The 11705-nt window shown below is 39.1% G+C and overlaps 3 protein-coding genes across 3 annotated transcripts; 1 reads left to right on the forward strand and 2 right to left on the reverse strand.

The window, feature by feature from the left end:
- Positions 1 to 363: 363 nt before the first annotated feature.
- Positions 364 to 4914, reverse strand: LOC115060117 (tubby protein homolog). Its single transcript, XM_029527952.1, has 12 exons — positions 4814 to 4914; positions 3713 to 3872; positions 3335 to 3553; positions 3055 to 3195; positions 2744 to 2896; positions 2488 to 2654; positions 2202 to 2363; positions 1984 to 2096; positions 1378 to 1492; positions 1195 to 1293; positions 932 to 1103; positions 364 to 818 (listed from the first exon to the last, which is right to left on the reverse strand). The coding sequence occupies exons 1-12, from the start codon at positions 4853 to 4855 to the stop codon at positions 685 to 687; spliced, it is 1677 nt and encodes a 558-aa protein (XP_029383812.1). The 5' UTR covers positions 4856 to 4914; the 3' UTR covers positions 364 to 684.
- Positions 4915 to 6099: 1185 nt separating this feature from the next.
- Positions 6100 to 9353, forward strand: cfap119 (cilia and flagella associated protein 119). Its single transcript, XM_029528005.1, has 9 exons — positions 6100 to 6150; positions 6235 to 6269; positions 6387 to 6452; positions 6545 to 6708; positions 7050 to 7120; positions 7216 to 7332; positions 7433 to 7496; positions 7858 to 7920; positions 8014 to 9353. The coding sequence occupies exons 1-9, from the start codon at positions 6145 to 6147 to the stop codon at positions 8094 to 8096; spliced, it is 669 nt and encodes a 222-aa protein (XP_029383865.1). The 5' UTR covers positions 6100 to 6144; the 3' UTR covers positions 8097 to 9353.
- Positions 8248 to 11642, reverse strand: phkg2 (phosphorylase kinase, gamma 2 (testis)). The gene is made up of 10 exons (XM_029528004.1): positions 11459 to 11642; positions 11076 to 11187; positions 10817 to 10992; positions 10661 to 10715; positions 10484 to 10549; positions 10039 to 10202; positions 9876 to 9966; positions 9578 to 9731; positions 9346 to 9471; positions 8248 to 9202 (listed from the first exon to the last, which is right to left on the reverse strand). Exons 2-10 carry the CDS (start codon positions 11168 to 11170, stop codon positions 8957 to 8959), a joined length of 1173 nt encoding a protein of 390 aa, XP_029383864.1. The 5' UTR covers positions 11171 to 11187; positions 11459 to 11642; the 3' UTR covers positions 8248 to 8956.
- Positions 11643 to 11705: the final 63 nt, after the last annotated feature.

The following is an 11705-nucleotide window of genomic DNA, read 5'->3' on the forward strand; positions in this document are numbered from 1 at the left end:
ATGAGGCCCAAGTTAGATGGATGTATTTTCAAGATTCAATATTGTACAAGAGCGGACAGGCTGATACAGCTGGCTCTATCAGTTCCTCTGCATCTGATGTGAGTGCTATTTTCAGTTTTTTTGGTGCTGTGATAAGAACGTTTCCTTCTTCTGATAATGACTTTAACGTAATGGAAATGATAGCACACTGTTTACTGGTTGAAAGTACCATGCAATCTGATGGATAAAGAGATGTGGAGAAGATCGCAGCAGCATAAGTTAGTCAGGTGCTTGGAAAAGTCAATTGCTAGCTAAAAGAGTTTGTGTATGTGTTGAAAAGAAATAATTCATCAAGTGCAAAACTTGCATTAGTATCATTTAATATGTCACAGGTTGTGTTTACACAGTTGTCCTCGTCTTAATTGCACAGTTCCATTACTCATCTGACAAATATAAAAAGAGCAACTATTAAATCAAATTGCACAATCTGAAATAAATATTAGTTTGCTGACATGTTATTGTAAAATCAGTGATACAATAATACTTAAGCTCTAAAACTCCTCTAGGTCTGTGACATTCTTCAAAGTGGTGGAATGCACCAGGTTACAAAACATGTGAAAGCCCCTGGATAAAATGATGGAACCAGTTTTAACTTTTTATTTTGATCAAAGTTCTAGTTATGCTCTCCAGGCACACTGATATGGGTCATTCGCAGGCTAGTTTGCCATCGAAGGACGACAGGGTGATGGCAAAGGCTTGCAGGGCACACATGGGGAAACTGTAATCCATGGAGAAGACGTCCTCAGCTACACGGCCAAACTGCATCACTATATAATCGTCTGGAGGAGAGGGCAGAGAAGGAGGGGATGGGTTGTCATGAAGACAAAACAGCCTTCAACCTTGTGTTTGTGTTGTGAGGAAGAAGAGAAACAATACAACGTTCTCATCTTACCGTTGTCAGGATGGATGATCTGGAAGTTTTTGACTGAGGCCTGGGTGACACGTCCATGGAAGTTAAGCACATAAGAATGAGTCTGTTCGTTCCAGCTTGGGGATTTGTTCACCAGGGTGACCAGTTTGTCTGTGTTGCCATTTGCATGGCGGATCAGGAGAGTTTCAAGATCCTGAAGGGAAATTCAATTTCAGTTTATTTAAAACATTTCTTACCTTCCAGAATTGCAGCTTTTATAAGCTTAGGAATTTCTTTCATCATACATTTTTTGGACAGATGGACACTCTTTCATCATTCTCCAGCATGCCAGGGATGATCACTGTCATTTTTCTGGGACCCTTGAAGCCTAGGACATTTGTCTCCTGGAACATCATAAACAATTCTGTTAAAGGTTTTTGTTTATTTCCCTTTTTGAGCTGTATACAGGGATGTAAATTCTAACTCACATAGCAAATTGCTGCCAACTCTTGTCTCACTGATTCAGACTCTTTGATGAAAGGCTTTTTCTCTGGGTTTTCCCCTCCATCATACACCGTGAACTTTGTGCCCAGAACATTGGACCTGAAATAGATTGGACTTTTAAGATGCATGATGTAAAATCATCTAAAGTAAAACACTCTTTGGTTGTACTCACTTCCATGTTGAATCATTTCCACTTTATATCAAGTTAGAATCATCAAAAGCAAACATTTCCAGCATTTGTAGTTACTTTCTTTTGTTCTTCTACTTTTATCACTACAAAATACTATATAAAGCTAAACAAATGAGTTTTTTCCAAAGCAGAGTTAAGGTCAGGTGTTTTTGTGCCAGGGTCCTGGGATTGTGTTTGTCTGCCACTCTTAGAAGTTGACAGTTTGTGTTTAATGTGATCTGAAGAAGTTTTTTTCACAATTAAGGGAAACCATGTTTATAATAATATAATAATAATTCATAATTCTTTACTTGACGTGACAACCCAAAGAAAATACCCACAATAGTGTTTATTATACAAAAAATATAATCCCATCCAAAATAAAATATGTTCACAGACTTGGAATAAAAGAGGGTTATACCTTAGTTTTCCTATGTAGCAGTTTGTGTCTCTGGATAGATTTGTTGCATCAGTAGAGATGAGATAGTTGGATGTTTTGCATTTCTTCCTTTTTCTGCCCGCCATTAGAAACACCTTGGTGGGGACACAGTGAAACATAGATTGACAAAGAAGGAGAGGAGTCATTGTGGCAAGAATATAAGATCATACCATTAGTGCTCAAACACTGAATGCACTAACCCTCTTTCCATCCTGCTTCTCCATGTGGAGGTAATAAGTTGGGTAAATGCCCTTCTCCATGCCTCTCCTGTCCCTGGTGATCCTGCACTGGATTGTTACGTCTCTGGGAGCAGGACGCAAAGCAAACTTCTCTAGGTCCTCCACTGACACTGGAGAGGTAGACTGAAATGAGAAAGAATGAGTTCACCACATTCACCAAATCTCTTCTGAGAGAAAGAGAAAATGACTTCCCGTTTGCGTTTGACCAAAAAAAAATCTTTTTTTTTCTATACATATATTGCCTCACTCTTTCATTGGATTCACTCCCTGAAGATGAACTCTCCCTGTAGTTGGAGTTGAGTGAAGCTAGACTGGGCGTAGTTTTCTCTGCTTTGTTTTGCTTGGTCTTTTTCCCCTTATTCTCTTTTTCCTGGACTTCCTCATCTTTGCTCTCATCACTTATTTGGCACCGGGCTGTGAAGATAAAACAGACAGAATTGTTCTTTACTGAAACTCTGCAGTATTGTTGATCTTAAAATGAATGGGGCCAGAAGATTCCTCACATGTGTCTAGTTGTTTTTTCCGTTTTGGCGTTTGGAGGACAGCCCTCTCCGATTTTTCTTCCTCTTCATCATCCTTTTTGTCACATTTATTCATTTTTGGACTTGCCACCTCTGCCACTGGCTCTACTTCCTGAGCCTCCTCTAAATCTGCCTCTGCAAAAGAAAAGTCACTTAAATGGTGTAAGTGCAAAATAACAATGTTAAATCTTAAATAGGTCTTTTGCCTCCTGACACAGATATCGTGTATAGTATATTACACAGAATACTCCTTTCTTGATAATAAATCTTGATATGTGCAACACTGGTGTTACTTTTATGCTCTTGTTTGGTCGTCTTGTTTGTCTTCTGTCCTTCTTCCAATTCTTTCACTTTGTCTTTCTTCTTAATTTTTTTCTCCTTTTTCTCCCTGTCTTTGTCCTTGTCCTTCTCCTTTTCCTTGTTCTGTTCCACCTCTGAACAAACAGTGAATTGCACATGAATAATTTAGTAAAGCAAAGTGTCTCCATACTGTACATTAGCATGCATTCAAAAAACACAACATGCAGAGTTCCTGACCATCTATGGCCCAAAGGTTAGTAGTACATGTCTTACGTTTGGCTTTTTCTTTTTTCACATCTTTCCTCTTTGTCTTTTTCCCTTCCACCTGGGCATCGTCCTCCACAGCACATGTCACCTCAGGCTCTTCATCAATGTCCAAGTTCATTTTCTTGGGAGTCACTGGCTTCTCCTCTAACATCATATGTGCTGTTTCATCACATTCTCCAAGAGTGATCTCATCCACTGGGTTGTCATGGGCATGTTCAACTTGATCTTCAGGGGAAGTACAAAGAGAAACATTCTTGTTTTTACTATCATTAAGAGGATAAGCACAATTGCACAATAAAATTGAGTTCTACTTTTATTATTATTGTGCAAAAATTGTTTTGAGTTCTTCTGCTCCAGATAAAAATAAATCATTGTCATACTAACCACTCAGAGAAGTGTTGCTCAGGGATTGGCTGATCAACAGAGGCGTTTCATCGGACCCAGCAGCTCTGTGCCTTCGGTTCTTTTGGCGAATATCTCGATTGGCTGTCACCATTTGAGTATCAGACCTCTTCTTTTGTTGCTTTTTCATCACAAGGACTCGCTATGGCAGAGAGCACATTGGATTTAAGTTAAACTGTCAACACAGTTTCCTCAAAAGAAAACATGATCTCTGTATTGTAGGACAGTCACATCTAAATTATTTGCAGCAAAGTTTAACTTAAGAAAATGTTGTCTTAATGTGTGTTATGTAACATCCTCACTTGGATATCACCTCTTTCAGACCTATTTATCTGTATAGTTGTTGACAATATTATTGGTTCTTGTGAGATAAACACTAACGGTTATTATCAACAAAGTTTCTTTCTGAAGTAAGAGATAAGGAGTTGCATGTTATCTGGGGTTATTTAAAATGCAATCTAAAATGCAGTCATCTATAGTTGTAAATATAATTAGTTGCTGAAATGAAATGAAAACATTTAAAATAACAAATTTAACAACTCTGATCTGCAAAAGAAAAAGGAAAGAAAAAACTGATAATGCACGCAGAATTTTAAATGCAGGGCCCATCATTCATACAAACTGGTATTTTTATCGGTGGCCATTTTAATGTAAGATGAGTGATATTAGGTTACTATAGCTTTATAAGACTTCTGGTGACCTGCTGATATTTCTGGTCTGAAGTATTTATACATGACTCCACTGTATGTAAGCCAGTACCTCAAATACTTCTGTAGAATAAATGAGACTGTGACTCTAAGTTGAGCTTTGCACAGCCGGTGGTTTTGACAAAGCAGCCATTTATTTACTAAGCTCTGTCTCAGTTTTAACCACTTTAATGGAGGAGCATCACTGCCAGCATTATCGCATATAATTTATTTGTCTTACATATATTTTTTGATGAAAAAACCCCACTCTATGAATATAAACGTCATTTTATTATAATTAATTTGTGTTTCATAGTTGTTACTCCCCTTTAAACAAAACAACTGAACTATTTCATGTTTAGTTTACATCCAATGTTCATAATCATTGTTTCTTTACCTGGTTGTCCAGTTTCTGTTGTCGTATGTCCTGGTCCTCCATGTCTGAGAAAAGACTCAATCCCAATTACAATTATTAGAGGGGAAATAATAATATTTAAGAGCAACAGGTAAAGCGTCAAAGTACAGTATGAGAGAGCTCCCTGCGTCTAAAAGACAAAACACATGTAGCATTTAAAAATAGAAGTGTCTGTTTGACTGTGTCCCCCTGCTCCATCTGACAGTCTGTCCACCTGCAAGTAGCAGAAGGCAAAGTGGATTAAAAGGGGATAATGTTCTTAAACTGCAGTGTCCAGCTCAGAGCTCAGTCAGTGTGGAGCAGCTCTCTGTATGGATGCTGAGGCCTCTGAATGTTAAACTCAAACTCAGACCACACAAACAGGAAGGTGCTACTTTGTTACATGTTTCTCTCAGTCCACAGTCTGCATCACTTACCGGGTCAGCAGTCAACCCTGAAAGCCTCAGCACCCAAGGCAAACTGCCCCCGGTCATCCAGGTTACCCCTCCAGGCTGCCCCAACACCTGGAGGGACGTTTAAAAGGGGACAAGTCATCCCATGACCTTCACTGTCCTTCACCCTTTTTCATCACTTCAGATCGGTTTGGTCTGCTGATTTTCTATCGTACCGGCTCTCCAAACACTTCTCACCTGATTGGTTATGTTTGGTTTTGTTGTTGGAAATGTATTGGACGTGTGGCCAAAATTCTAGGTTGTTCTTGGTCATTTCAGATAGCCGACAAATAAGTTTGCAAAATGCTTTGTAATGTGACCAGGCCTATTATCTGACGTGAAGTGGGCTGTAATGATTGTGGTGTAGCTGTTACAAAATGATAGGAATCATTCGGCTTTGGTATCAGTTGTGTTCAGTTGGAAGCGTTAGTAAGAGAAGTGGTGAGACTTTGCTGTTCATTTAAACAGACAAATTGTAAGTGCAAGAATAAGGAAAACTTTTAAGTAATTATAACTGAAACAGGGGAGATCTCAAATTCCTGATGTAATTTTATTCTAGTGTATAGTCCAAGAGTTAGTTAACTAGCTAACTGTGTATTTCTTTCTTTTCATCAGATGAAAAAATGTGTAATAATATATATTATATTACATGTATAATATTATACATACATGCGTATATGTGTAAATGAGGGGGGGGGGGGGTAGAAAAGGCGGGTTACTGTTGCTAGGATACAGCGTGGTAACCAAACAGGAAGTGATTTCACATTTAAATACTTCTACGTGATTACAAAGGACACGTATTTTGACATGTGTTGCGAAACTTATGACAGAGTTAACTTCTGCCGTTTGCTCTGTAATACACCCGGCGAAAGAAATACGAAAATGACGGTAAACCCTTCACATTAATCCGCTGCTCGGTTGGTGTGACTGTTCTACTGAATTGCCGAAACTAAATTTTGTTTTGCTCTGAAGATGCCGTATGACCTCAAAGCTAAACTGATGCTATGGTGAGCGCCTTGTCTATAATACAGCTAAGATTCATTTCGATTCTTTGCTGCTTTATCAAAGTCTTGTTTTAGTAAATGAGGTTTCTAACCTTGGATCGATTCCCTGGGTCTTTTCAGGACACATGTAAGCTACCATGACATGGAGGAGATCGACAACATGGAGTCTATTCCAGACCTGGAGAGGTTTCTGCCCCTGTTTATGATTTCTGAAGTTCACACACACACACACACACATCTGATTTCATTTTTCTGTCCCATTTCCCCCTCTGTGACAGCATCTTGTGCAGAGTGCTTGGAGTTGACCTCCCTGAACCAAAAAGAGGAGTGCTGTTGGAGTTGTATGTGCAGGCGGTGCTTTTTACCAGAGAGAACAGTTTCAAAAAGGAACAAACATCTGCCCTATTGTCCATCATCAAATCTATCCATGACGCCAACGTTGGTAAGTAAAATCAGATTGCTAATAATACTTATGCTTACTGGGTGAGGATGGAATTGGATTTCAACATAGATTGAGAAATTGCAAAGGCAACCCTTCCCCATGAGGGTGTATACTTAGAGTACATAGTCTACTAATTCTTTCAAATCAATGACCAATTCAATATTTAAATATTATGGAGAATGTTATTGTATATACCGTAGTCAGTTTTGAATTTAACATTTCAAGTCACACTTGAGCGCCACTGGTCAGGGCCTGATCTGGTTGGGAGTCAGCTTGTTCGGATGGGTTATTTACATGTTCTTCAGATTTTATAGGATATTTTTTAAATTCCTGTCTTGTAGAAACACCACTCAACAACTTAGAACATTGTCTAAAATACTGCAAGGAACTTCTGCTCACTCACTCAGTCAGGGTGCGTACAAGTAGAAGCTGTTTTTCTAATAATATCATTTTTAATTTTGTGAAGTTTCTACCTCTCATTCTATTGTTTATGTCTTCCAAATGCAGCGTCCTCCCTTTAGCATCGCCCTCTTTAGCGCTAAGGAGGTGAACTGTATATTTGAGTACATCTATAACAATTATTTGAGACACTACAAACTATACAAATATGTTTTCACTCCACAGGTAAAAATAAAATCTTTATCTTGCATTAAATGTTCCCAGTATGTTCTGATATACTTTTTTGTATTTAAATTAGAATCACTTCTTTTTTACCATCTCATAGATTAAACTGGATTTGTCTTTGACATATACCGAGAACCTAGACCCTGAGGATTTTTCTGCTCCAGGTAACAAAAACTACAATAAGGCTCTACAATGGCATGGAAAAGGCTTATCTAGGCTTGCAGGACCCTTTTCATTCCCCTCATAATAAGTTTTTGCTATTTAAGAAGTAAAGAAAATAATGTAAAGAATTCTGTAAATGTGCACAAGCAGATTGAAAGAACAAACAATTTGATTACAAACCTGTAAGATGTTTGTTTGCAAATCAATTGTTAATCTTCCATTTTTCCAAAGTATAAAAAGTACTTAAAGCTTATTTGTACTTAACATTGTTTAAGCTATATTAGTTGGACAGAATACTCTTGATAAAGGTCTTTTGATCAGTTTTGTTAGTAGATCATTCTTTATTTTGCATTTTTTACATAGAAGGAGAAGTTTTACCAGAGAAAGGTGTTTTTCCTGAAACACAGGAAACACCCAACACAAATGGTACGATCCCAAATCACAGCAGTATTGAGTACAGTGGTCCATAAATAATACCCCAAACTGTGTTTTCTAACTGCTTCCTTTCCTCATTTTCAGGTCCCACATCAGAGGTAAAGACACTCAATGAGAAAGAAGTCAGAGAGCAGATGATGCTTGTGTCTGGACAGCTTGATCACTGAATTAAAGAAATGGCAGATGGGCACAACAGGGTGTTAGACTCACCAAAGCTCAACCACAAGACCAAAAAATAAAGGATGATGAGAGTTCCCTCAAGCTTTTTCCATCCAGACAGCCAGCATGATTTCCATAAAAAAGACAAAATAAAAATAATTTAGACTGAAATATTTATTCTATAGTCAATAAAACCTACTGTACATTTGTTGGACAGGCACTTTTCAGAAAAGTGCTGTTTTTTACACTGAACAATGAACTGGATAAGGAATGTAGTTGGTTAGTTTAAGTAGCTTATTCAGTCAAAAATGGTCTGTTACTGTAACTTCCTAGATAGGAATATCTGCATGTATGATTGGTTACAAAAAACACTTCAGCTACTGTACTTAAATGTGTCACGGGTCCTCTGGTAGTTATTTGTAACACTGGAATATCTGTAAATCTGTGTTTGAATCCATAAACTCACATACATACAATTATCTATTAAATAATTAATCACAGTAATTGGATGTGTACGTCAGACACTCAGTGCTCTCCTCTGTTTAACATCAGATAAAATCCTAAATATGCATAATTTAACTAAAGTTTCTGTGGTTTTATCAACTAATTTTACAACGTGACCTTTACTGCAAACATGATGGCCCAACGAAGGTTTTCAGACAAGCAAACTCAGAGCAAAACACAGATAAGGCATTTTAGGTTGTGCATGCTTAGAGAGCCGCAGTGTGTATTGAGGCATACAATCATCTGGGGTCCCTGAATCCTTCAGCTTAAAATTAAACAGTAATTCGACAAGACAAAAACAAACATTACAGTCATGCAAATGGTTAAATAAAAAATTCAGATAGTTAGGAATGAGGATGACATTTTATGTCTCAAAGTCTTCCAGGTCCAGCAGCATGATCTTAGCTGTGTTCTGAAAGAGGGCGGCTCGATTCTGCTGCTCTCCTTTCTTCACCCAGTGCCCATAGATACGGAAGGCGCAGGCATCTATAAGTTTGCGGACACCACGAATGGAATATGGATCTCTGGCCAGCACCTCCCGAGTCAACGGGCGAGCTTTACGGTAACGACTGTACATCCTGATACATGCCAGCACGCTGACTATCAACACCTGAGGAGGCAAGACAGGAAAACAAATAACAATGTTGAGCTTTTTTTTTTGCTTCCTCCCATAATGTTGAACAACCACTTCTGTTCAAAGTTGAAATTTTAGATCATCTTATAAATATAAGCCAGATCAACAAAATGACTCACTCTAAATGTTTTTCTTGGGCTGAAGAGCCGCACATCCTCCTTCTGGTACTGTCTGAAGAAGGGATGTGCTAGAGCTTGCTCAGCAGTGAGGCGGACAGCTGGGTCCACCACCAACAGTCTGGATATCTGAGAATCACAAGCAAATAGATGCAATAAATAAACAAAAAATATGAAAATACCACCAGCATGTGAATGTCACGACTTCTGTACATGCATAATTGCGTAAGCTTACCAGATCTTTCACAGTGTCAGACCTGTCGTCCCACTCCGGGGAACTGAACTGATAGCGACCTTCCATGATCATCCTCAGCATCAGCATCTGTTTGCGGTGCCAGAATGGTGGTGAACCAGCTAGTAATGTGAAAAGGATCACTCCACATGCCCAGCTTTAGGACAGAAACATCAAAACAAGTAGGCAAAAAAAAAATGTAATAATTAAAAGGTCAACACCATGGTTCATGGATCATGGTTTGTAATTATTCTAGGTAAAAAAAAAAATAAAAAAAATTTATAACTGCCAAAATACTTACAGGTCTACCTCCTGGCTGTAACCGGGGTGCGTTTCATCCATGGAACATTTCAGTATTTCAGGAGCCAAATACCCAGGGGTCCCACAAAGCTCTGATTAAAAGAAAGACTATATAAATATTTTGACTCTGAATGACAACAGTGATCCCAGACATACCACAGTACCTCGAAGTTTTTCTCCAGGCTGTAGCTGCACTGAAAAACCAAAGTCAGACAGCTTGATGTGTCCCTGGTCATCCAGGAGGATGTTCTCGGGTTTTAGATCCCGATGAATGATGCTGAGGGAGTGGAGGTATTGCACTGCTTCCAGCAGAGCTCGCATTATACTCCTATAGACCAACAGATTTACAAAGCATAACTGTTTCCACAGTTTCAGTAGACTTTCTTTATAAACTGTAGCATCTTCTGTTTTTATGGTCAATGTGGAATGTAGATTACTTGTTGTCACTTTAAGTATATTTCCAAAATATTCAGCAGAAAAGGAACTAATACATAATTGGTGTACAACAGGCATTGTGACCTTGCAAAAATACAATAACAAGATACAAGAATGGCGGAAAGCTGTCAAAAAATCTATTAGCTTATACAGTGTAATCATGCCGGGCCTAACCTGGTTTCCTTCTCACTCAAAGTAACCTTTTCTGTGAGGTAGTCAAACAGCTCTCCTCGCCTCATGCTGAAAATGAAAACAAGAGAGTACTAATATCTGATATTGTATGTTAACATATATATCTCAGTGGAGAATCAGAAAGTGCATGACACTTTTGCTGTACGAGTTCAAACTCACAGGTCAAACACCAAAAATATGAAGGTTGCGGACTCGTAGGAATCAATGAGAGTAACTACAGGAAATGAAAAGACATAAAATGGTTTCAGCACGACTGAATATTCAAAAATGGAAATCTAATTATGTTGTGCAGCCCAAAGGAGACTTCCAACATACTGATGGAGGAGTGTCCCTTCACCATGTTCAGGACTTGGATCTCCTTCAACGTGGAAGTTTTCACTTCCTCCAGCTGCTGGGCAGTCATCCTCTCTGCTGTGATCTCAATAATTTTCACTGCCAGCTCCTGACCGGTGTGTCTGTGCACACATCTGCGCACCACACTGCTAACACCCCTGTGGCAGACAGAGAACCCTGGTTTCTATCATTCCTTCAGAAAACACAAAACGTCTGACTCTTGCTTGTTTGTTGGACTCACCTGCCGATGACCTCTTTGGGATCATATTTCTGGTAGAACTCCTTGGCTCCCACCCAGTCCGGCAGTTCATCTCCAACAACTATGTCCTTGGTCATGCTGACAGATTATCAATCTGTAACATGACAGTAACGAGTCAGAGTTTGTAACACTGCTGTATGACGTGAACCAGGAACAGCTGAAGTCAGGAAGTCATGAGTTTTGATTAGAGTTTATTGGTAATTCTCGTTAGCAGGGTATTCTTATTCAGTTACTTGTATACTTTCGGTCCTCGCTGCATTTATCTGTAAACGTGCCCTTGCTCCATCAGAACAGCTAGCTAGCTGTGTTTCTGCTTCGTCCTTGCTGCAGGAGTAGGTTCACTGACCGAAGAGGAAGCTACTCACCATATACGAAATCGAGCGACGAAAGAAGACAGCAAATAAGAAACGATTTATAATACTGCCATTTTCGGTTTATGTGTCTACCATGGAGCCATGGCTTTGTGAGAATCCGCGGCGACACTTGCAAAATTAGCTGATGATATTGGCATAAACCAGCAAAACAAGACTGATTGACATTCGCTCACATTCCTCGAATCAGGCAATGCCTGCAAGCTGCGGCAGTGCTGCCCCCCGAGGCCGGGAGGAAAAC

Source organism: Echeneis naucrates, chromosome 19, assembly GCF_900963305.1.
Source record: "Echeneis naucrates chromosome 19, fEcheNa1.1, whole genome shotgun sequence".
In the NCBI taxonomy this organism is placed as follows: Eukaryota; Metazoa; Chordata; class Actinopteri; order Carangiformes; family Echeneidae; genus Echeneis; species Echeneis naucrates.